The sequence below is a fragment of the Xenia sp. Carnegie-2017 genome, unplaced genomic scaffold, assembly GCF_021976095.1.
Source record: "Xenia sp. Carnegie-2017 unplaced genomic scaffold, XeniaSp_v1 HiC_scaffold_24, whole genome shotgun sequence".
Classification (NCBI taxonomy): domain Eukaryota; kingdom Metazoa; phylum Cnidaria; class Anthozoa; order Malacalcyonacea; family Xeniidae; genus Xenia; species Xenia sp. Carnegie-2017.
The window spans coordinates 9,965,572-9,992,628 of NW_025813487.1; the positions used below are offsets into that span (position 1 = coordinate 9,965,572).

The 27,057-nt window shown below is 34.1% G+C and overlaps 1 protein-coding gene across 2 annotated transcripts; it reads right to left on the reverse strand.

Moving 5' to 3' along the window:
* Positions 1-8,584: 8,584 nt before the first annotated feature.
* Positions 8,585-26,596, reverse strand: LOC124451172 (acrosin-like). 2 transcript variants are annotated; one of them, XM_047001804.1, is made up of 6 exons: positions 26,428-26,596; positions 26,189-26,347; positions 15,049-15,258; positions 11,528-11,707; positions 10,857-11,009; positions 8,585-9,748 (listed from the first exon to the last, which is right to left on the reverse strand). In XM_047001804.1, exons 3-6 carry the CDS (start codon positions 15,191-15,193, stop codon positions 9,654-9,656), a joined length of 573 nt encoding a protein of 190 aa, XP_046857760.1. In that variant the 5' UTR covers positions 15,194-15,258; positions 26,189-26,347; positions 26,428-26,596; the 3' UTR covers positions 8,585-9,653. The 2 variants fall into 2 exon arrangements, with proteins under 2 accessions (XP_046857760.1, XP_046857759.1); XM_047001803.1 differs by lacking the exons at positions 26,189-26,347; positions 26,428-26,596 and having other exon boundaries at positions 15,049-16,335.
* Positions 26,597-27,057: the final 461 nt, after the last annotated feature.

Genomic DNA, 27,057 nt, shown 5'->3' on the forward strand with positions numbered 1-27,057 from the left:
TAATTTTAGTTTTTACCAAGTTGAACAGAAATTTGAAGTCGTGCACTTTGACGTTCTTGTTATATCATCAAAATTGACTTCTCGCTCCTTTGTTTGGAAAGAAGATAAAGACTCATTAAATACAAGTCAATTTTAGCATTCTAAAAATTTTTGACGTTATATGAACAATCACAACACGATAATTATCGCCATGAAAGACATTCTTTATTCTTTGAAGTCAAATTTCTAGTTTCAACGCAACAACATCAGTTTGTTTATTTTATGCAGTGCGGTGTTTTGAAATTAAATGAGATATGATCTTCGCACTTAGCTGGACAATTTAAATGGGTTCGAATCCCGTTGAGTCACCTGATTTTTTCAGGTCCTGAGACGATTGCTTAAATTGTCCAGCTAAGTGCGAAGATCATATCTCATTTAATCAGTTTGTTTAGTTGTTGAAAACACAAATGACAAGATCCATAACCGATTTCATCCAAATTTGTTTATCGTCGAAAGGTCCAAACCAAACTATGGCTTTTATATATGGAGCATGATCATGCATCTATGCCTATGACGTAAGATAAACGTCCTCATATGGTTGAAACGTGCAGTAGTGCACGATAAAAGCTCTCTGAGATATACCAGGAGCCTCCAGAGATAGACAAAGAAGACTTTCAGAAACATAAATACTCTATAACTCTGATAAATCCCTTCGCAGTTATATGTTGTTTCCTTTTTGCATCAATATGATATTATTTAAGTGCCCCTGCAGCGATGATTTTTATTGGTGTTAATAAAACTATGTGTGATATTTAACGTTTCAAGGATGATTTTTTTCAATTTGGTTGAATTGTCTTCTTGTTGTGGCAGTTTAAAGTTGCCTTTCATTAGACCTCGTCCGTCGTGGCATGAAGTCTGGGTCTAGAAAACTTTTTTTCTAACAAAAACAAAAATCGCATTGACGTCGTTGTGACATCATCAAAATTTTTTCTGGTCATTTTGATTGGTCAGAAAGTAAAAGACTTTTATTAAGTATAAGAGAAGTTCTGCACGCGGAAAGTGTGTGACGTTATAGGAAGACATAGCATATGTCTTGATGATGTCACAACGACGTTAATGCGATATGAAAACACTTATATATACTTTCTGTTCAATGTGGCAAAATTATAGTTGCTGGTGGAGTTACCCATCACCTTGTTCGGAGTAATTTTGGTCATCTGTTTTTTAACGACTGCAAGTAAGTTGAAGAAATATGTGTTCTTGTTTTACAAGCAGTTTATGACTGCCGTTTATGTTTTTAATTTTTAGCAGTTAAAATATTAATACCATGAACAAAACAATGCATAAGTCATTTTCATGTCAATTCGACATCAAATTCACCCTCAGTTTTTAATGTTTATTTTTTATTTCACTGTAGGTATAATGGCAATGTTTAACAAACTTTTTGCAGTTGTTTTACTTGTGACAATCCCCGTTATCTCAGGTTGGTATTCAACGATTTATCTTCAAATCAACCATTTTTATTGTTTTTTTCCGTTCGACAAATATGTAAAGATTGAAAAAGTTTCATGTGTATTTACTATTGGCAGTGATGCAGACTTTGTTTCAATTTGTTTTCGAAAAGCGGGTTTTCAATTTCTTCTTAAAATTCCTAATGTCAACATAAACTGGAGGAAATCTGGTGCAATCTGCGAAATGCAGTACCGCGCTCTTTAACAAAGAGTTTTGCATGTTTCTTAAATAGTTCTTATAAGACCTCTACCCAGGTATCTACAGTGTTTGTTAAAGACATATTTAATTAACTTTCTTACTCATAGATCTTTAAATATATATTGAAAATTATTTGATTATCAATTCCTATTATAACATAGCTTTGTTGAATGCTCGAGAAAATCATGTTTCTATAATTTGATAGGCAGCCCAAGCCAATGTCATTTTTGTTATTACGAGTCCAATTATCCAAAACAATTTCAAAAATGTTTTGATATAAAAATTCCTTGTACCACCGGACATTGCTTCTCGGCGAAATACACTTTCTCTAACGGAACAGATGTCGTTGTAAAGGGATGTGACATTTTATCAACTAATGGATTTTGTACCCCTGGAAAAGACACTTGCAAAAACCTAACATCTCAATGGAATTTGAAAACGTGCTCTGGTTCATGTTGTGACACTGATCTCTGTAACGGAGGAGTAACACATCCACCATTGAAGACCATTTTGGGTTTTCTCTTTGTATCTGTCCTCGTTTTCTTGCATTGAGCACCGACTTTTGGACGTACTAAATATACTCTAATTGATTATACTTACTTACTTTTTTTGCAATTTTGTTTGTAATGTAGAACCCCGATAACTGGAATGAAAAATTGTTTAAGTTAAAAAGACGGTTTTAAAAGGTCAACACTTAAGATATAGCAATGATTTTTTTCATACATAATTGTGAGCTAAAACAATGCAGTACACAGATAGTTCAGCTGTAATAAAAAATTTGAAAGATTTGTGTTTCAACTGTATAACTACGAGCTGCATAAACTATATCAGTAATTTGAAAATTGTAATGCAAATTATTCGTTATGAATCTTTAAAGCTATAATGTGTGTATAGATAAATGTGTTGATTTCTTGTTGTTTAAATAAAATTTACACTTTTGTCATATAAAGTTTAAGCCTTTCAACATTAGAATAGAAGTTTTGCAAAGAAATTTTACAAAGAAAAAGCGAAATTTTTTAAATTATTAGAAAGTTTGTTTTTGTTAGAAAAAAAAAGTTTTCTATACCCAGACTTCATGCCACGACGGACGAGGTCTAGTGAAAGGCAACTTTAAACTGCCACAACAAGAAGACAATTCAACCAAATTGAAAAAAATCATCCTTGAAACGTTAAATATCACACATAGTTTTATTAACACCAATAAAAATCATCGCTGCAGGGGCACTTAAATAATATCATATTGATGCAAAAAGAAAACAACATATAACTGCGAAGGGATTTATCAGAGTTATAAGAGTATTTATGTTTCTGAAAGTCTTCTTTGTCTATCTCTGGAGGCTCCTGGTATATCTCAGAGAGATTTTATCGTGCACTACTGCACGTTTCAACCATATGAGGACGTTTATTTTACGTCATAGGCATAGATGCATGATCATGCACCATATAGAAAAGCCATAGTTTGGTTTGGACCTTTCGACGATAAACAAATTTGGATGAAATCGGTTATGGATCTTGTCATTTGTGTTTTCAACAACTAAACAAACTGATGTTGTTGCGTTGAAACTAGAAATTTGACTTCAAAGAATAAAGAATGTCTTTCATGGCGATAATTATCATGTTGTGATTGTTCATATAACGTCAAAAATTTTTAGAATGCTAAAATTGACTTGTATTTAATGAAAGTCTTTATCTTCTTTCCAAACAAAGGAGCGAGAAATCAATTTTGATGATATAACAAGAACGTCAAAGTGCACGACGTCAAATTTCTGTACAACTTGGTAAAAACTAAAATTATAATTTCTGGTACCGTCCAAGGTCAGCTTGCTTGAAGTATTTTGATCATCGACACGAAGCTTTTTAACGACTAAAAGTCACTAGAAGAAATATGTATTCAGTCTTGCTTAACAAGCAGTTCAAGTCACCGATGACAAAAATAGCGGCATTTTGATCATATTTTATTATATTTTTAACACTTTTACCAACTGATTTATTCCTTAGAGCCGTTTTAAGCATCGCATTTTACATGATCCGAATGCATTGAAAACAACAAATGATGAGGAATTTTATCTCATTTTCTTTTTTCTTTAATGCATTTGACTCATGTAAAATGCAACGTTTAAAACGGTTCTTTCGCCCGTATTTTAAAAACTCACACACTTACACTTACTGGGTGGGGTTTCAAAATCAATATAATTATTCGAAGTCGTCAATTTCATCCCACTGATTATTGATTTGAAATATCTAAGAAAAACACTTGCCATAGATTGAGAAATGACTTCGGCCTTGTTTGGATAGAGTGTGATTTTTATGTCCAACTCAATGAGTGTGAGTGAGCTTTTAGAATACGGGAAGTTAAGTTATGCTCATGTAGTTACATGTTGAAAACTTAGAGTCATTCTCGTACAAATATACAGTATGTGCAAGCGATGTGCGCTTTTCGTCGAGCAACATTCCCAAGTGTTGGATAAGGCCAACTAAACACGGCAATCATTGTTTGATAATTAAACATATAATTGTAACAGGATTGTTAATAGTGTCGATGTATTTGTGTTTCTCAAAGTTTTCTTTGTCTGAGTCACTGTGACATTGTTTACAACGAATTCTTAAAACATCTCACATTGCGCGCTTACCTTAATATTGCTCGCTATGCCTTATATAAACCTTTTCGTATTCAATATACTTAAATTTTTATCTACTTTTATGAGCAAGCGCCTAGGGACGAAGTAGTAAAGATACTTTGACATGTCTTAAAAAAACAAACATTTTTACCTTCCCATTTTCAGGTTTCAGAGCGCGTATTGTGTATATATAGCTACACATATTTAATGAAATAATTAGAAATATGAATAAGAACAATGGTACAAAAATGATGACGGGAATGAGAGGGAAGTTTTGCAATACCTAGAAGTGATGAGTTCCAATGAATAAAGAATATCTTTCAGAGTGATAATTAAGTTTGCTGTATCTTTCAAAGTCATGTGAAGCACTCGCATAAACTTTTTATTTAACGTCGCAAAATTATAAATTTCCGGGAAAAGTTCACGGTCGGCTTGTTGGGAGAACTTCTGGTCATCGACACTCAGCTCATTTTAACGACAACAAGTAAGTTGAAATATTTTGTGTTCATGTTTATCAATCATTTCAGGGCTGCCGAAGATCTTATTTAAATTTCATCCATTAATGTATACATTTTATGACCGAAAACATCGCACAAGTCACATTCTAATTTTAAAGTCAACTGAATATCAAATTCACCCTTACTCCTTCAGTTATGGATGTTTCCTTTTTATTTCACTGTAGATGTAATGGCGATGTTTAACAAACCTTTTGTAGTTATTTCATTTATGACGATCTCCGTTGGCTCAGGGTTGTATTTAATGATTTATGTTCAAATCAACCATTTCTATTGTTTTGTTTTTCCTTTTGAATTTTTGCAAAAGAAAATTAGTAAAAGTTTCTTATGTGTTTACCAATGGCGTTGACGACTAGTACTTTGTCCATTCTTTGACATTCTCGCCTTTTTGTACAGCCAACAGAAAATCTTTGGGCTGATCACTTTCAAATTTGTTTCAATTTGTTATTTACAATGCGAATTTTTATTTTCTTTGTACTTCCTGATGTCAGTGTAAACTTGGCAGACATCTTTAACAAAAAGTTTTATTCGGTTCTTAAATAGTTCTTATAAGGGGCAATTTCGGTCACGCGTGTTTTATTTAGTCTCGCGACAATACAGGAAAATCCGAATTTTAAAATTGGGCTGACCTTTGGTAGCTCCCGAGTAAAAAGCAGTTAAACAACTTTCACAGACTAGCAAATATTTGAGAAAAAAAAACACAACTTTACCGCCGAGGAAAGGGGGAAAACCCAAGCCAAAAACTGTTCCTATATCGCCATCAACCTAACACAAAAACAAAAACGAAAGTCTGAAAACAAAAAAGGTAAACAGATACATTTAAGGGGATCCATAGAAAGACCAATGCTATTCTTGCTGCTGAACTTCATACTAACTGGACTGTTAAGAATGCCTTCTTGCAACATTAACAGAGCCTCGTTAGTAAATCTTGCAGCGAGACGCATTTGTATATCCTCTGGACTATGACGACAAAATATAGGAAAGTATTTTCGTAAGTATTCAGCAAAACACAGAAGAAAATTGATACGTGATCACTTCAAAAGACCAGGCAGCTTGAAAACTCGTCTGTTAGCACATTCGAGTTATCCTATTGCAACACCAACCTTCCCCTATTATCCACAGCATATTTCTAGAGGATATCCATAGCCCCCACTGTTTATCTAAGATAAAAAAAAACCCACACAAAAACCTGCACAACGTCATGTTCAAAGAGACTAGCCAGTTCTTTTATAACTTCATTTAAAGAGCTTGCAAAATTTTAATAATCTCGTTTGTAATCACGAATTGACCTAATTCTTATGCCTTATATTATGCTATGGCTTTCAAATATCCTGTTATATTTTGCTTATGGATATTTATTTTGTTCTATGTAGGTATAAAAAATGAGAACATGTTCAACATGGCTGTTTGGGAACTTGCAGGATTTTTACCAATCAAAGGTGAAATATTTAAAATAGTATTTAATAAATAGCAAATATGAAAGCATTATAATTTTAAAACTAAACGAGGCTTACTTGGAAATCGAAGTTTGATTGTGATTCTATCTTGTCATCAGTCTACGTCACCACGGAGTCACATGAGACTTCAAAGCTCTGTACTACGAGCTAATTCGTTCAACCTAACATTATCATATTCTTTCAAAATCTTTACAATCCTGTGGCCTAATTTACGGTCTTAACAAAACAGTACCAAAGTTTAAATTTACATTGTCTGTTCGTTAATCATGGACCATCCTGCTGCTTCCAAGGTGTCGTTGATGTTAAATTCTTTCTGCTTACAGTTGGATGTTTCAGCTACACGAATAAAATGCACTGAATATTTTCGAATGTCTATTGCAGCTGATGTAAGGATCTGTTTAACACATCTAGATATTGTGTTCTTAGAAACAGGATGATAGGTTTTAATGTTACTCAAGCGTAGTTTTTTATGTTCTTTCCGGTGTCGTTTAGTTCGACGTAGATATTCTTTCAGAGGTCGTACAACACAGAGTTTTTGAACCTTATAAAAAACTCGTTGTTCTAATGGTTACAGGTGTCGCCCAGGTTTAGTCTGTTTTAACTTATACGACATCTGTCTGCTAACTCTTGCATACAATTGATTTCAATTTTTTAAATGGTCTGTCCTCTCTGACCCATAGTGAGACATAGTAGCATGGCGAGCTTCATGTAATTTCTTTTGTGGGCATCTCGGGAACATGGTCAAATGTTTTCAAATAATCCAAAACTACCTTGACGTCCCAAATTTTGGAATACCTGGACAAAGCCGGTTTCAGCTCAAAAGCACCTTTCATGCATCGTCACACCAATGAATGTTCACCGACTTTAAAATGTCCATACAGGCCAGTACTGTAGTTCCGAGTGGGCAGTTTTACGTTACTATAGTCATTTCCTGCAGCATACATTGAGCCAAAAAATTCAATAGAGTGTTTGAGTCCCCGTTGAAAAACTTCAAAATTGCGCTCCTAGCAATAAACTTTTTATCTATTTAAAGAGGATCTGAATTGCTTAGATGTGATACCCGCTCTTCACGCGGTCATAATTATGTTTCGTGTCCTTCTTGCCATTCTATGCTCTTCCAGACTAGAGGCAACTAAGGAGATTCACTTTGTTCCATATTGAATGCGTTTGTTGTAGGTGACCTGTTCTTCTTTTTGGTGTAGGAATACACCCGAGACATATGGTCTTGTTTCGTAATAAAATTTTGTTATTATTTCTTTCCTTAGTTGTTTTTCCACTTCCTCTTCTAAAATGGGAAACTCGTGTGTATGAAATTTTTGAAGAAGCAACTTTTGCTGGGCTGGTGGTTCTATGCATTCGATGTCTATACCTTGAACATTTTAAAGAATTTCCTTGTCACGCGGTTACTGATACTAGTATTTGTGCTTATATTGATACTGGTATTTGTTCTAAGGCAATAATGGCGATGAATCATAGTAGTTGTTGATGGCACTGTTTATTTTGCAGAGCGTTCTTGGTATGATAACATGACAGAATGTGCTTGTGAAAAATTCAAAACTGTTGCATTAGAATCAAGGCATTACGACCAAATAAGAAAAGACATAATTTTATTACTTTCACCATAAATTTTTTGCTCAGATGGTTGTTGATGATAGAGGCATCTGTGGCTGGAAAGTTTAGTCATTCACAATCTTTTCAATACATAACATCTCTGTTCGTGTTAGTGAGCTCAATACACTGACATAAGGAGAAATGAATTCCATGTGTTATGTTAAATACGACATGCTTTGACGAAATTTTAAGAGTTTTTTGTTTTTGTTTGGATCAACTTCGGGTATGAAAATCTGAGTCTTGAAAGAGACAATGTCACTCTTTTTTGCTCCGCTAGTTGTTGCCTTGCAGATAGCATACGCTGTACATGCTATTCTAAGAACTTCCTCTTTTTAGGATTGGAGGAGGCCTCTCACGCAGCGTTTGCATACATAGTGTATTTTAAGGTTGAAATTGGTGTACAATAATTTAATGCTAAATTTATTAATACTTTTGTAATAAAGTAGAGACTTTATCTGGGTCACATTAAAATCCTCATATAACAACGTCGCTATATGAAAATTTAAAACTTTTAAAACAGTTCTTTTAGAACTACTGGTTTTAGAGTTCTGGTTTTAAATGGTTCTTTTATGGGCTATTCGGTTATTGTTTTTGCCATTTAACCTACTATTTGCGATTTTTTTAAATTTTTTCATTAATACTTTACGTACTGTGTGTACGTGTGTATGTCACAGGAAAATGTTTTCGACAAAGATTTCAAAATGTAGTAGTTATCATTCTACATTCTTCATATAATCATTGATGCTAAATTGCTCTATTCTTACATTTAATTATTAAGTATGTCCCTATGTATGTGTTTCACTATGATAAATAGCTGTAAAACTACCATAGGCGGATTTACTATGTGGTAGTTGCTGGAGGTACCACCCCCAAACAGCAGATTAACTTATAATATATACTAATAAACATTTCCCTCCCTCCATTTTTTGCCAAACAAGTCACTAGTACGGTTGAACTTTATGTTTTTGAACTGAAAATTTCAAGTTTCTACACAACCTTTGATAATTTCACTACCTGTCCGCCCTAGATTCTGCACCCTTACAATGTCTTACGTCACTTATTTACCAGGTCAGAACTAGATGTTATGTTTCTCAAAGATTGTCTTTCACTCGGCGTTTATTCAAAGTTTCTCTGCTTTCCACTATCAAATGTCAACAACTGAGATGAACTCTACCATGTCGAAACATGTCTATTCTAAAAAGACTTGTCGTTTATATTAAATGAGATAATATTTATATTATATTTCAAAAAATATAGGATGAAACACACTTCTTTGAATAAAGATATCTTGTAAACCATCTCCAGATATCGTTGTGAAGACCAGACTATGATTCTGAAAAAGGGTCGAAAAAGTGACCAATGGAAAAGTTAAATCTTGTTATTTTTTTTCCATTTAACTCATATATTAAGTTTCCAAGATGTCTTTTATTCATCGGAGTATGTTTCATTCTTAAAACATTTACATTATTATATTCTCAACTACGTTATCGAAAAACGAAAGGAGAGCTAATATTTTTCCAATTGCGGTCGTGTCAATCTTTCCTCGTGTCAATCTTTCCTTGCCATGCCCTTACCAGGGGCGTAAAGCAGGATGGTGATGGTGGCGATTCTTTAGGGCCTTATTTATTACGTGAGGATTTTCTCAATCCATTGTTGTACCTTTCTTACATTGGTGTACAAGCCGTATTTGTGTGGCTGTGCACATGACCGACGCCAACTGACTATGCCAGCCAATCCCCAAGCGCCGCCCTTCATTGGACATGTCAGCGAACCTCCCGTGTCGAAATGACAAGCATCAATTCCACCCTATTTAAATCCAGCACATACAAAGCGATCGTTGATGGTACCATTATATGATCTAGGATAAAAATCATTTTTTGTGAGTTAAAAAGATCGCGGTTCCTCTCAGATTTTTTGTGTTTAATTAAAGCATGGGTTTCAATTTATTTCTGCAAACGGGTATTTATTTTTTGCTTTTTCCCTTCTGTTTAGGTTTTTCTGTGTACTGAACTTATTCATCCTACTTTTTGTTGCACAAATGTTGTTCTAAGATAGCTTGCATTTAGGAAGTAGAAAATACAAAGTAATAGCGCGTTCAGGTTGAGTGCCCTGCACGGTACTCAAAAATTGTTACCAATGTGAATGGTTACCAGTTTATCATACTCTGTCACTCAGTCTGAACGCGCTATAATAGAAACACGAGAGAAAATTTGGAAGACACGAAAAATTGCTTTGCAAGAACGAGCTCGCAGTGCTAGTGTTTCCCAGAATTTTCGAGTTGCTCCTCAACTTTCACAAGTTTTGCTATAACTTAAGTTTTGCTATAACGCTATCTGTTGTTGACACTGGTTCTAAGTTTAATCATATACTATACTGTGTATTATCTTTATGAGAGATATTCTCTTGAAACTTAAATCCTCCACTCTACTGTCTTCATCAAGAATGGTCTGATGTTAAATACTCCTTATATACTCTACTCTGTCTTTCTCAGGAGGGATCTGATTTTGAAAGTTGAGTGCTTATATACTCCAGTCTAGTGTCTCTATCAGAAGTGATCTCATATTGAGACTTGAGTCTTTATATATTCCAATCTAGTGTCTTCATCAGGAGTGATCTGATGTGAAGGTTTCAGTCCTTTTTACTCCAGTCTAGTGTCTTTATCAGGAGTGATGTGATGTTAAAACTTGAGTTCTTATGTACTCCAGTCTTGTGTCTTCATCAGGAGTGATCTTATGTTGCGACTTGAGTCTTTATATACTCCAGTCTAGTGTCTCCATCAGGAGTGATCTGATGTAAAGGTTTGAGTCCTTTTATACTCCAGTCTAGTGTCTTCATCAGGAGTGATCTGATGTTGAAACTTGAGTTATTATGTACTCTAGTTTAGTGTCTTAATCAGAAATGCTATTTTCCAGTTTACCGATATCAAGTCATTTCATAAAAACCATGCATCTATTGTCATCACTTACCGATATCGTAATCTCCAGGATGTGTTTCTTTTCCTGGTTGATACTTCGGATGAATGTGTATTGCTTCAACTCCTATCTTGGTGTTGCTGCTGGAGTTTAGTTCATGTGCTCCCAGTATTACCGTCCATTCATTGATGCACTTTGTGTAGTTATCTGCATAAACAGAGAATTGCATTTTTGAAACATATCTATTTGTAGCCAATTTGTTAAACATGTTTCAGATTGATTCGAAATCAAAATCAATAGGTAGTGGTCGTTAAACGTTAGCAATATTCTGGCCTGCTTTTTGCTAGTCTAACATTGCAGGCCCAACAAATAGTTTTGATACGATAAGAGCAATGTGGAAGACGACTTCATTCATACATCTTTATAAAAGAGGGCATTTCACATTGCATTAGGCAAATAAAAATGTATCTATACTCGCTCACTGCAAAAAATAGATTTCTACAAAGAAATGAGCATCGATAATGCTCGAAGAGCAAGACTAAACTCTGAAAGCCTTGTACGTTTCTGCTTTATTCTTTTCCTGATTAGATTTTGTGATTTTTTAAACTCGATCATTAAAATATATAAACGGCGATTTTGATTTCCTTATTTAATTTGAGTAATTTACTGTAATAACTTTATCCTTAGCTCTTCATGAGAGTTTTATTTTAAGTCTTGTTCTTTACCAAAGCAGCTAGCTGCCGTGACGAGCCAGTTTTTTTGCACTAACGTCGCACCGCATATGTGACCTCGGTGTTTGGAGCGAATCATTGCCTGCCATGGCCATGTACCTGGGCTCGACTCTCGTCCGCCGACGATGCGACGAATACGTGACGGCCCCTTCCTGAATCTTTTTCCACAGGTATCTACATAGCGAATGTGAATTAACATAATTAGAAATTAACGTAAATAATTAACATAATTTTTTTCCTGGGATTTTTCTGATTGTTTCGAAGTGATAAATATTAAAGACAAGATGTTTATGCTTATCGCTATTGTCTGAATGCTTATTTTTTGCCCTATGTTTCTTATTTTACTTTGGTATTAAATAAGAATCGGACTGCCACTATACCACTGATCTCGAAATAAGACTGGATCAAGCATCTAGCACAAAAATTGAAGACAAAAATTAAGGAACGCCGCCATTACTAAGGGACCAACTTGCGAAAATAAGGAGCAAATGTATTGTGGATTTGTACGTGAATAATCCTGAAAGTTCAAAATGTAACTACATGAAGATAACTAAGAGATAAATCAGTTTATAGAAAAGCTAAAAATATGATGAAATATGATGAATTATATTTAAAATGTAGCGATTTTTGTCGTCGGTAACTCTACTGTGGTATGGAAAAACTAAGAAAAATAACCCACAACTGCATATAAATATCTGGAATTGTTGGAATCGTACCTTAGAAGTACAAACTTCTTTAATTATCTTATTTACGATCATAAACTGATCAATCCTTTAAAATTACAAGCCTTTTTTACGAGTGATTCAGAATGAAACCTATATGCATTTTTCTTTTATACGGCTTATTATTCCTTCTGAATCGCTTTACTATCGCCACAAAGGTTGTTTTTCACCTTCTGTGTTATTTCAAAGCATAATTTGGCCATATGTTGCTATGTTGTCCATGTTTTGTCAAAAGCCTTCGATGTGTTAGTCCATTAGTAAAGGGGCGGTGGCTTTAAAATTTGCTTACTACAAATATACAGTTGTTTGATCCAGTCTTTTCAAAATCAGTGCTTTATACCAATCAGAATTGAGAAATTATTCATGTATTTATTATTTGACTGTCCAGAGAGCCCAGATCTGAAGTCATGTTAGAACATGCTAAACACTATATTTTTCTTGTAATATCTCAAAAGCGTGTGTACCACAGCTTCTTCGAAGGAATTTGCATCTGTCTCATGCATGTCAAGTTTCTCCGTACGAAAAATTGAGTGTGCAGTCAATCTACTCCGCACAAACTCAACATTTCTCCAAGGAAAACGACTTGCTCCACATAAATGTCAAGCTTCTGCATCTTCAAATGTTATTTCTCCTAAGGTTGCTACGAGCATACAGCAAACCTCTTCTACATGCTAAAATTATATTCCCCTCTATAAACGAAGTTGCGGGACGCTCTTGCCCCCAGAAAAACTAATTTTAAATATATTTGCAATATATTTTATCAGACGAAAATTTGAGTTTCCTTATTTTGTTCAACGTCAAAGTTCGTTTTTTGCGTGTTTCACAGTGTGGTGCTATAACTAGGTCTAGTTCACCAAATGAGAGGTACATTGGGAAACACGCTGCTTTTACGCAGTAAAATCACAAAGTGATTTATTAACAAAGCGCGCAATATAACTCAAGTTCAGGAAAAATATATTTCTTGACTTTGCTACAAATTTCAATATGAATATCAGCGTTAAAAAAAGCGGGTTATCCAATGTACGTCACGTCCGGTAAACTAGACCCAGTCACAGCTCCTTAGGGTAAAGACGAAAAAAGCCAATTTTGACGCTCGAAAAGTCAAGGACGACCAAAAATATATTGTAAATGTTCTGAATTTTGTCAACTCTATCAAAATAGATATTTTCTCTGAGGGTAATATAGGCACTTTAAGTAAACTGCTAAAATGATCAATTGCGAAAATCATACTGTCTATGTACAATTGATCATTACTATCTCTTTTATCACGGAAAGAAACATAAAATTTTGACATTAAATACGTCTTTTTTAAAGTTCGGACAAAAGTTGCTTATCATGGTGTTGTAGTTGTTTTGCGTTCAGTTACCCCCTTCTTAGAGTCCTGTATTAGGAGAGTTATAACACCAGAGTAAAACTGCTTAGCGTCCGCCATTTTGTTCCAAAAGCCAGCAAATATAGAGCATTTAATGGTGGAAAGACAAATTTTCTGTTGTGTTTTCTTATTCATGAATAGACAGCGATCCCTACCTTTGAAACTCAGTTGTTAATAGATGTCATAATGATATAAAAGCATTTATTTAATGCAGTGGATGTAATTATACGCCTTTAACACTGTTTTTTGCCACAAGGAAGGGCGTGTGTTTCTGTTCATCATCACTTTGATTGGAACTATTATAACACAACAAAAAAATCATTGAAAACATTTTTTTTGTAATTTATCTCCTAAGTATAAAATGGTTAGCATGGCGGCTAAGCAAAAATGGCGGCTAGATGCCCATGAGACCCATTCTACCCAATCACCTTGATCAAAATTCAAAATGCAGAAAACAATACGTCTCCCAACTCTTACAAATTCAGGGCTTTGTCCCTTCCCCCTGACCACGACTCTTTGCACTGGTGTTAGTTTTGTCAAGTGGAAGTGTGTTTATATAGAGAAAGGTAATTTTAGCATAGAGAAGAGACTAGCATTTCAACACGCAGAAGATTAACATTTATGTGGATGAGGACTGTTCTCTGTACATTCATTTTGTACAGAGAACAGTCGGATTTGTTTGGAGAAACTTGATCTGCATGAAGTAGATGCAAATTTCTACCGAGAAGCTATGGCATATACGGACCAACTTAATTACAAAAGCACAATGTTTTGTCGCATTACACATGTAAATAGTCTATGTATAAAAAATCTATTTCTTAAAAAAATATGCAAGACGACTTCTATGATGTGAATTCACAAATAACATTAGTTTCCAGCTTTTTATGCCGGGCGGTCAAATAATACTGTCAACCTGTATTAAGCGACACATAATTAAGCAGTCACTTTAATTTATTTCATTGTGTAATGAATGCGTAATCTCGAGTTTAAGGCTCGTTTCAAACGTCGGAATGTGTACAATGTATTAAAAACAAAAGAAAATGTGATGAAATTCCATAATATATTTTGTTTTGAATGCATTCGGACGGTTCATATATTTATCGACGTTTGAAATGGGCCTGAAATTCGGATTTTCCTATGTAGTCCTGAGATACATAAAGCACACGTAACTAACACAAAGTCCTTGAACCAATCAAAATGTTTCTTAGAGCGTTGCACGTGTGAGTGTCGCTAATGACATATATAATGAAATTGATTTATTTACATAATACATTGCTGCATGTGAAATTGCATTATGTGATTTTTATTGTGCTTTTTGCCAACTATTTTATACTACGCAAATACAGCCAAACAGTGTTCACGAGTAGACTGAGTGAAGGCCTGATGTGCGTTTATAACAAACTTGAGTCGCATAAACTCACCTAAATAGCACTCCGGAAGTTTGTTGCGAACTTTAGTCCCACGAATTTTCTTTCCATTCATTCCAACGCACCAACATTTCGTTTTGTATACATTACATTGCTCGAGTTGAAAATCCCCATCTCTGGTGCAGTTCGGAATCATCATTGGAGGACGGACTTGACGAAGTCTTCTTTCTCGTAAATTCTCGCATTTTGTCAAATACTTTACGGCTGTTCGAAAAAATGTTATTAGGCTAAGTTTGCATTTTACAGTTACGCCAAGCAGGGGTGCACTTTCCTCTTCCTGACTCAAAGAAAAAAACATGGAAAGAGGGGCTGTTGCAGCCAGTGGCTTTTTGTAGTGAGAGGAGGTGCTTTTAAAAGTGGTGGTTTGCCGCTATCTTATTCCAAGAAGGAAGTTTGCAAATTTAATGAAACTTGCAAACTGTTCAGCAAGACGAAAATTTGAGTTCGAATGATTTGCACTTTTTGCTGAAAAAATTTTCTAGCTAATCAGATTTAAGTAAGTCTGATTTGTTGACTTTTTTATCTTATTTAGTTTTCGAGTTATATGCACGTAAAAAGAATTTTCATACCATCTGACGACTCTATATACTCTACAGGAACCGACCATTTTGATTAAGAAATTTCTTAGACAAGTTACAAAACAAACCATGCTAATGAAAACATTTTGCCGGTCATAAAAATTAAGCTCTCTCAAGAGAAGACGGAAATTCTTCTTTCAGAGCCCGTTCCACAAATAAACAACGTATGGTGAACCGTTCCTTGTACTAGCTTCTTTGTTCTGGTCGTCGTTACAGTAACAATCATAACATGTTATTTTGAAACAGTAGCATTTGTCAAGGTAGTGTTTGATACAGACATTTTGTATTAGTTTGTTCGTGATTTTCATGTTTATTATTACCTGTAGAAGACAAATACTCATTTTCACGAATATTTTCATCTCAAAATTTATCGTTTTGCGAGAAATGTTTTCTAGTTGAAGTCAGGCTTAAGTCATTTGTTGACCTTGTTGTTTTAATTAGGTGATTCTCTTTCCAAAAGCAACAATTGCTATGCAGGATGTTTACTTGAGAAGAAAAACAGTGAGAATCAGCCCTTACTGATATAGGCATTTCTTGTCTACCATCAACGGGTATGTTACGATGATTTCTTTATCTGACGCCCTTATTTTATGTCGAATTGTTCTCTTTGTATTGTTTGTCATTTGCTGTTATGTTAGCGTCATTGTCTTTTTTCTCGTGCTGCTATCAGTGAACTCCATATATATATATATCTGGAATGATAACAACAATACATTTTATAGATAAAAAGTTGAAGCCAAAGTCCTAGTCTCTTGCGCGGTTTGTACGTCAGTTCCAGTCCTTCAAAGTTGAATATTCACGCGGTTTGTACGTCAGTTTCATTCCCCTGAGTGCCAAACATACACGGCCAATATAAATTTGAATACAAATTGAGAAAGCATAAACATATAAACAACATCACGACAAACAACACACGAGGCCAACTCCTTGCAAAAGGTTATTTTTTACAGCTGAAACTTTACTACAGTGAGTTCGTTGTAACTTACAACTTGTAACGAGGAAAAGCCAAATGAAAATTACACTGTATGCTAAAAAGACAATACAATAGAAAATATGACGAGAAAATATTCAAGCATAAACTTTTCTTTCGTCCGAAGGTAAATTTTCACGGTGTCAGACAGTGTTTGTCTTTTTTTGTCATTTCAGTGGATTTAAAGATCTGTTTTTCCGAAGAAAAAAGAAACTTGAATATCCAGTTTCATAAAACATACTGAGTCTATAACTCGCATTTTTACTTTTTACAGAGCGATTGTATTTTTCATCGATTTTTATTGTGCTTGAAATACTACATGGTTGTCATCTCGATATCAATAATTGAATATCCTTAAAGACTTTGCATGTTTGTAAATGTAGATCGTTTGATTCATTTGACTCTGAAGATGACTACTGCTAAGGTTGTCGAAAAGTCAGTCAACAACAACAAAAACAGTCCTTCTCAGGACTATACCAACCTGGACGATCTACATTTACAAACATGTAACGATACTCCCGGGTTCAAACCATTTACCTTAAAGACTTTGATATGTTTTAAAGGAAAACCGCAGCGTAAAAGCAGATCGACTAAGTTCACCTCACCCTGCTTCTTGATTTATCACTTTGATTCACTTTCCGTGAACCTTTTCCTTCCAAAAATTTCGTTATTTTTACGCTCTGATCAAGATCCGAACTCTACCATTACCAAAGGACAAATGATTTAAAAAAATTAAAATGAACACGCGAGAGACTAGAGCCTGACGTGTGATGACGAATGATGACGACAAATATTTTTTTGGCTTCAATTTTTGGCTTCGGTTATCATTCCAGTTATTCAAATGTCGAGTTCACTGGCTGCTATACGTGCTGATTACGTGGATGTATCTGTTTTTACCAATAGACTTGCCGTTCTTGTCTACGTAACAACACGTTACTTTGGGGGGCTGGTAGTGACATTGTTTTCTAGCAAACGTTCCGTCTAGGTCACATATTGGAATGTAAATAGTTTTATCCGAGTTGGGTCGTCTTACGATCTCATCCCGAATGATTTCACATTTTCCACGAGCTTGGCCTGTTTTAATGGAAATAAGTTGAATCGTACTAGTATTCTTATTCTTATTAATTAGACAGCGAACGGCAAAAAATATGGCTTCCGTTTGTGTTGTAATCAGGTTTCAGAACTTTATTGTTTACTTCAGAAAACAATTCTAGAGAAGACGAAAGATACCATTAAATACAACTTTAATATATTTAAAGATAAATAAACAAAAATTAAACTAAAATGACGAAATCTTGTGGGGGAATCATTCGCTTTTTATTGTAAACACTGCCAACAACAGTAATTGCATAAAACAACGAATTAAGGAAACCTATTAATATCGACTCTATTCTTTATGAATGCTAGCATGATTACTAAAACATTTTCCCACTTTAACTATGGCTTTGTATACAAATCTTGAGCTCGTAATCTGAATGTGAATGAGAAAGTCAATTTTGAAATGATTAAAAGCGATGATCGTGACCATTGAGTTCTATAATAACTGGAGCGGCTATCTTTACTGGGGCGAGGTCGCCAAAAAAATGGCGGCCAACGGACGTATTTCCGCTGAAATGATCGCTTTGCAGAAAAATAATATTCTCGACCTCCCCCTGGTGTCTATAGTAAATTATAAAGAATTTTTCAAAAACAAACACGATATCACAGAATATGGATATCGTTAGTTCCATATTCTGTGACGATTCTTTTTTGGCATTTCTTTTATAATGCCAACACTTCAATCGTTCAATTGTTGGATGTCGTAGTTTCCACAAAAAGGTACATATCGCTTCCCACAGGTGAGGTAGTTGTTTGTTTTGTTAGTCCGTCAACGATTGAAAAGCAATTATACATGCACTTGAAAAGCCATAAAATACATATTAAAGATCGTATTTTTTTAAGACTGACTTGAACGCCAAATATACTGATGTTTTCCTGTTTTTGTCTATAAATTTCTGCATACTTTTCTGTCATTTGTTAATGCATGAAATCGTAAATTTACCTATCTATTTGCAAAATAGTTTCCCTAAAGCAAAAAGACCCTGCACACATTTTGCTCTGTGAAAAGTATCAAGAAGAAATGATCAGCCCCAACAGTACCCATGATTTGGAGCAGAGCTTGTTATGTTGTATTTGCTGACAACATGCAGGGAAGACCAAGAAGTAAAGATGACTGGAAGATGTTATTGATCAGGCAGAGTCTTAAAAATGATAATGCTGTAAAGATAATTGATTTATTGTCTGCCTTATCCAGAGTTATTTAATTTGATCATGGTCAAATTCTATGGATGGAGACAATGGATTCACTAATGATGCCTTGAATGCTTTGAAGTTGAAGTTCATGAACCAAAAAAAGATGGCAAGAAGGTTGTGTGTTTTGATGCTTAATTAAATGTCAATTCACAACATATAAAATGGAAAGGCCATAAAGTTTGTGTCTATGTAAACATTTGTACTGAGATTGATGATGACTTGATGCAGATGTGAAGCATTAAACTGAATAAGCCATTGGGTTTTATATAACATAATGTTTAAATCATGGCATATCTTTATCAAAATATTTTAGTTGAGTGTTGTTTAAATGTTACTAATATCTAATGCACTATACTGAAGCATTAAAGATTCAGTGATGAAACCTTTAAATTTACTGTACTGTATATTTCTTATATATTTCTTATATTTCTTTAAGAAACAGTTTGAGCTTATTTACCTATTAGAGTACAGAATGGGATTTATCATATGCATCATTGCTGCTTTTTAAATAAATGTTTTCACTTTTCAAAGCTTTTCTACAAATATTTTGCTTCTTATTTCTTTTCATGAGATTGATGATATAGAGGTAATATAATCCAATAACTTTATAATTTCTAGAAAGCTGTTAAGCTTCTAGCATAAAAGTACACTATAGGTATTTAATTCATTTGGTTTTATTGCCTTGTTATGACATATCCATATGCATTTCATCATTCATGTATGAAGAAAACACCAAATGTGGATACTCAGAGAACAAAATGCACTACCAACTGCTTATGAAATTTATTATTGAAGTGAAAACTGTTTTAATCATTCAAATTGTGCACTTATATTGAAAATATAGGAAAAACAAAACAAAGTGAAAAATAAGGGTAGAAGTATTAAAACTAAAATGAATTATAAACACCATTGGAAGCATAAGTGTTTTGATGATTATTTGCATTTTGCCCAATTTATATATCAATACAACAAAATCAAAATGTGCTACAACTTTACAAGTATTTGATGCAGTTGCACTTCAGAACATCACAAAAGGTTACTTAAAGTAATTTCTATACAATATTGTTTGTTTTCATTTACCAAACCTATGCAGACTTGAGTCTTTTGAAATTTAATATGAAACTCAATTACAGAAAATACGTAAATATCCAGAGATTTAATATTTACTTTTTAAAGAAACAAGTAAAAAGAAGCAAAATAGCAATGATAAAAATAAGCTAACTCTCTCGTGAACCACTGTGGAGATGAACTATGATATACTTTTGTATAGACTAAAGAGTTTAATCGATCAAACAAGTTTGACGCTGGTAAGAAAACGACGCATATCTGCATTCATAGATGTGTAGCCGACATATAGCTCTTTCATCGATAGTTATAAATACATCCTCGTAGGAGCCGATAACTGGAAAGCTATGTTGACTCGCTGTTACGAATTGTAGGTTTTTATCGTGATTTTCATCAAAAAATTGCTTGCCGAATCCCAAATACACACATACATTTTCTTCACTCTTTCCTCAGGAGGGAGTGGGAAATTGTGAAATTTTCGGAAAAGCGGTCAATTTCGGTAAATCTCAGCGGCAACGGACGAAATCCGCCATTTTTTTGGCGTCACCAGATATCTAAGGCCGCGCTTGAGATAGCCGCTCCAGTTATTATAGAACTCAATGATCGTGACTAAAACACCACACGAGTACATACGAGTAACATACGAGTACATACGAGTGACATACGAGTACATACGAGTAACATACAAGTACATAGAGTAACATACAAGTACTTACGAGTAACATACGAGTACATAAGAGTGACATACGACTATTTTCTGGGGCCGGTTGTATAAAAACGTAGTTAACTTTAACTATAGTTAGCGCTAACTACCGTAGTTAACTCCTTAACTGTAGTAACTTAACTGCTCGACTTAACTGCGTTGCACTAAACGTAGTTAGTCGGATAGTTAAGTAACTGCGTAGTTAACTTGCGTGGAAATTGCGTGGAATGTTGTTTACGTTAAATGACATAAAGTTTAATCAATTTATGCTTTGTAATGGAGGGCAAGTGAACTATAAAATGACTTCAAAATCAAGAAAAATCTCTTGGCTTTTGTAAAAATCTTAAAATATGGCAAACTATTGTCGTTTTTACGGATGTTGATGATGCGAAAATAAAATTTAATAAACGATTCACGATGACATGGTAACCGGATTAAATTGTAGCATATACTTTGGACTTTTCTCAAGAAAATCGACCCTTATCTTCTGTGTAATACAGTACGATGTTGACGAATGATATGAATCTCGGCAAGGATTGCTTTCTTTCATGTACCAATTACATATAATGGACTTTGGCAAACGAAACAATGAACTCTTCTCAAATTGATTCATATTGTGTTCTATGTGCAAGTATTTAAATAATTGAATGGCCTCGCTTTTACAGAATTTAAAACTGAGAGATTGAGGGTAACAAAGGAAAAGGGTCGTTTCGTTTCTCTTTATAACAGCTGAGTAAAATGCTTGAAAGAAATGTGTTTGTACAGACATAAGTCACACATATTTGTAAAAGATGACAGTGATGGACTTTTTTATTATTAGAAAACATTTCTTTGAGTTGTCATAGTTAGTAACCATGTAATCCAGCAACTGTCTTTTATCGGCTTGTGACATGTTATATTCACAGCTATACACAAAATACTTATTTGTTCTTAATTCTACCTTTCAAAAACTGAGTTATAAAAACTATTGGATATATTTGTTAATGAGCCTTAGCTATGGAACTTTTATTCATGCCTTTGTGATTTATTAGCCTCTTTTTGTCTAAAGCTTGGGAGTTTTATTTTTTTTTCTACTTTTTAAATCATCAAACAGTAGCTAGAGCTTTCTGCCTCTTAGAAAAATATTGGCAGCCAAGATTGTATGTACATTAAAAATAAACATTTTTACATAGGAAATATATGTAGTATGCATCTTGGTAAGTATTTGAATAGCTTTAAACAGCCATTGACACTATCAGTAATAGTGTATAAAAGAGAAAGATATTGTTTTGCTAATCATTGGAAGAAATGTTGTTAACCAAAAAAATTAATCATTGTTTTGTGACGAGTGATTGTTTTGTAATCATTGTTTAGTCACAGGTATGATTGTATGAGCAAAAGAAGACAGTCATAGACTTTTTATTGATAGACTTGTTAGCAAACATTTCTTAAAGGTCATCATAGTTACAATGTAATCTCACGACTGTTATGACATATCTTTCCTCAGTCATTAAAATGTAACATAAGCATATAGAATAAATATTGTATTCATTTCGTCTTCATTGTCATTTCTATCCTGTTAAACTCATGCCATTTTGTTTATTATAGATTTGGAGTGTCCCCAGGTACATAGAATATTTCCTCTCAACTTATTTAATTTAAAATCTATTCTCAAAAATATTTTTGTCGGAATAGTTTATAAAGTCTTTTTGTGCATTGTATTGAACTTAATTCACAGGCGAAGAATTATTATTAGAAAACATTTCTTTGAGTCATCATAGTTAGTAGCCATGTAATCCAGCAACTGTCTTCTCTGCTTGTGACATTTTATATTCACAGCTAGATCAGTAGCTAGATCTTTATTGGCAGGCAAGATTGTATGTACATTGAAAATAACAATTTTTACATAGGAAATACTTGATGAAATATCAATAAAACCCACTAATTGACTGTCATGTATATTTTCTTCTTGTATAATAAACAATATGCAATGGATAATGTACATATATCAACAACATGGACCTTCACCATGCATGCTGATGAAATGTTTTATGTATTTAAGAAACTAAAATCATTGTATCTCATGCAGCTGATACACAAAAGAGTAGTCATGAATAAAAACTGTTGTAAAGGTCATGTATCTATATGTATTATCATTGGTATACTTAGAACAACATTTATACTGTAGTACCTATTTGTTTTAACATAATCTAGCTTATTTTCCGTAGAGCAAAGAGTTTATATGATGCATATGATATTCAATCAAGCAAAATGCACAGGGAAAAACCCGCAATTTGAATATTTGATACATCCAAGGCTATAGGATTCATTGCTCGAATAACATTCGTTTTTCTTGTCATTGAACGAATTTTACGTATTTGTAAGACAATGTCAGCGAGTTATGTGCACTAATCTTAAAGAAGTGGCTCTATCTCAATTGAGAGTCTCGCTTGTGAGTTGCAAAGAGCTACCGGACGCAAGAAAGATAATACAAAAATGCAATTGCTCTTGTGTAAAAAAGGATTTGTTACGTGGATAAATTGTTGGCTGTTTTTCGTCAGCAAAACTTGGGATGTTTTACAGCACTGACGAATGTAGTACATTGTCCATAAAGGTCTTATTCTAAAAGCCTTTGCCATGGAAGATACATATGTGACAAAAAACTCAACGTAAAACCTTGTTGATCAACAACATCTCGCCCATAATTGTCTTTGAGAAGGTAAGCCGCCATATTTAACTGTGTTTTGAAAAGTTAACTATGCTCCATAGCATAGTTAACTTTAACTACCTTTTAACTGCATTTAGCGCTAACTACTTTTTTATACAACCGACTTAACCGCGGGGTTAAATTTAACTACTTTTTAACTGCAAAAAGTGTAGTTGAAAAGTAGTTAAGAGCTTTATACAACCGGCCCCTGGTCAACAAATGAGAAACAACACAATTTCTTCAATACATTGATATTTGCGTTTATTTTTCCTTGTATTTGTGTGGACTTTAGGGCAACCATTTGATGGATTTAAATGCTGAAAAGGTATTTTACTTTCATACTACATTCATTTGTATGTTTTAGTTGAATTTGTTATAGATATTTTGTCGATGCGATTTGCCAGTATTTGAGCGCTTTTTGAACCACTTTCACCTAGGAAATACATATTTATGAAAGCGATTATACATTCATTTTGACTCTGAAGATGACTACCGCTAAGGTTATCGAAACGTCAGTCAACAACAACAAAAACAGTCCTTCTCAGGACTATACCAACCTGGACGATCTACATTTACAAACATGTAACGATACTCCCGGGTTCAAACCATTTACTTTATAGATAAGGATCCAAAATGCACGAATTTCACCGAATGGCTAAGTATAGTTTAACTGTTTTGCCATTGTAAATACTCACTACGATCTGTTTTGCAATTTTTACTTCCTACACTTTTTAAAATAAAATCAACGATGAAAATCAACTTTTTTCCAAAAAAATATTACCATATTTAAACTGAATTAAAACTATAGCTATAAACAATAAATCTTACGCTATTTCTTGAATATCAACATTTACGTAAAACGTTTACATGTGTCAAAAAGCGCTCAAATACTGGCAAATCGCATCCACAAAATATCTATAACAAATTCAACTAAAACATACAAATGAATGTAGTATGAAAGTAAAATACCTTTTCAGCATTTAAATCCATCAAATGGTTGCCCTAAAGTCCACACAAATACAAGGAAAAATAAACGCAAATATCAATGTATTGAAGAAATTGTGTTGTTTCTCATTTGTTGACCAGAAAATAGTCGTATGTCACTCGTATGTACTCGTATGTTACTCGTATATACTTGTATGTTACTCGTATGTACTCGTATGTCACTCGTATGTACTCGTATGTACTCGTATGTACTCGTATGTACTTGTGTGGTGTTTTAGTCACGATCTAAAAGCGATAGGAACTTTTTTTGCAATGTTTCAATTAAAAAATAAAAGATGTTTACTGTGTTTACACAGGCTTATGCAAACCGAGGAGACCTTTGGGAGAACACGAGAGCAGATCAGTGCAAGCCCGAAACCACTTCTAGTTTTAATGAGGTCGTATGTACATATTGATCTAACTTAGTTAACATTTTCTCTTTTCCTAGTCATATAACACCTCAATCGTATCTCCTTTACTGCTGTATAAAAACATGTGTATTGTAATTAAATACGTCACATTTTACACTATGACGTATGAACAATCTAACATTGTCACGTGAGTACGCATGAAAAATAAGTTGGACGATAAATCTTATATTTGAGTACTTTTGTATCGAGCTCTCTCGACATTCTAGTATGCGTTCAAATAAACCATAGTTTCATAAAGTCCTAGCTACCTGAGCACAAAAAGCAATCAAAAAGAAAAAAAAAACAAGTAACGCAGCCGTTTGCATTTTATTTCCTAGACTATAGCCTACTCCTAATGCAGTTCTTTACATATTGGAAAGGCTTGTGGAAATTATGAAAATCATCTACTTACTTGCTCACAAGTTGCACAATTGAGAAAGATAGCATGATAGCAGTTTTGAAGATGTTCAATCCAACCAAACTGCAAGCTCGAGATCAAAGTTTATCGCAACTAGCTTATAATAGCAAAGTTTATCGGATAGCTTATAAATTGTGGGAAAACGGCTTTGACTTTGGCAACATTTGAAATTAAATGCAAATGTCACAAGTTGATGATAATTTGAATAATGCGGACAATTGTTTCTCGTCTATGCGTGGAAAGAGATTAATTAGCTAGAAACAATCATCGAACACTCTTGAATATTTGGAAAGAAATTTGTGAATTTTCCAGCTGTTGCATTGGCATTACTGCTGTGAGCTCTGTATGAACTCTTAGTGAGCTCTGCGCGTAAAAATCAGTGTGATATTGACTTTGTGTTTGCTTCTGGCGCTGCGATATCATTTGCCCCCAATATTGACAACTTAATTTTCAAGAACTCCTGCTAATTTGAAAGTAATGAAAGACAACATACATTAGCTCCTTGTTTTGTAAGAAAGTGTCGGATTAGTGAAATTTTCCTCTAAATTTATACATTTCCTATTCACACTTCATATAAATATATATATATCACAAAGTGTTTTCTGCGCGCTATCTTTACTTATATACGTAACTATTAAAATTTGGATCAGTAGATATTGTACAAAAGACTTTGCCAAATGACGAACGAATTACAAATGCTTTTCATTTTTGGCATTTTGTTGTTGAAAAGTGTGTGAGAAACTTATCAATCAAGAAATTAGTAGGTTTCAGTGTTAAAGACATGTGTATAGTTTTGCAACATTTCGCAACTCTTTGTTCACCTCCAAGTTTGTGTTTAATATACCGTAAAATTGTTCTCATGATGTACGAAAAACATTTGCCATCTATTTTCGTTCTAAACGGTGAGAGGCAATGGGTATTTCCTGCCATTTATGAATGCTGCTGTTTCCTGTGTATCTACCATGTTATTGGCAGTGATAAGAAACAAATAAATAAATAAGCAAACGCAATAACGCCTGTAAAAACACCTGCCCGTATATTTCACTCTTCTGTAATGAGACGTCTTGAAGATGAAAGCGATTATTTCACTATTTAAGCTAATATAAAAGCTTAATGAAAAAACCCGTCCTATCTCTTCTTGCGCTTGACTGAAATGAAAGTGCACTTGCAATGACTGAAGTGCACGACTGAAATAGAAATAGAAGCTAGTATGAGGAGGATTTGTGGCAACGAAAATTGGACTTAGTGAAATTCTGTCAATACTCACTTTCACGAAGATTAGCACTGAAACATAAAAGACTGTCTTCCACATTGTCTGTTTTCAGTTTCTCGTCCTTTTTCATGTATTATGTATTTGCGTCCGCGTAAGATTGCAGACAAATGGTTCGTTTTTGCGTCGTTGCAACCTGAGAACCTTTTTATATACTGAGCCCTTACCACTGTGACGCTAGCTGTGAATCAATTTGAAGCTTTTAAAATATTTAATGACGACACGGGAGCACGATTGGCCAATCTGAAAGTTCTATTACGACATATCTAGAACAGCTGTGCTTCGAAAGACTTTGCTATGAACTTTTTGTGGTGCTTTTTGACATTTTCTGATTTTGTTTCCTGAGGAGTCTCAAAAATTGTTGGCAACGTTAAATAAAGTTAGTAATCCTTCTTGCTGAAAATATAAGAACTCTAAAACTTTGAGCAAAAAATCGTGTTTCCCGTTAATTGTTTCAACTTCTTTTACCTCCCGATGGAAAAAACAGACCACTGCGTTATCAATTACGCTTAGCTAAATATTTTTCTTAGATATGTAGCTTCCATGCAGCAACTTTGGAATCTAGTAAATAAAACAAATAACAGTGTTTCGAGTCAAGCAGAAGGCAGGGAGGGGGGAGGGGGGGGA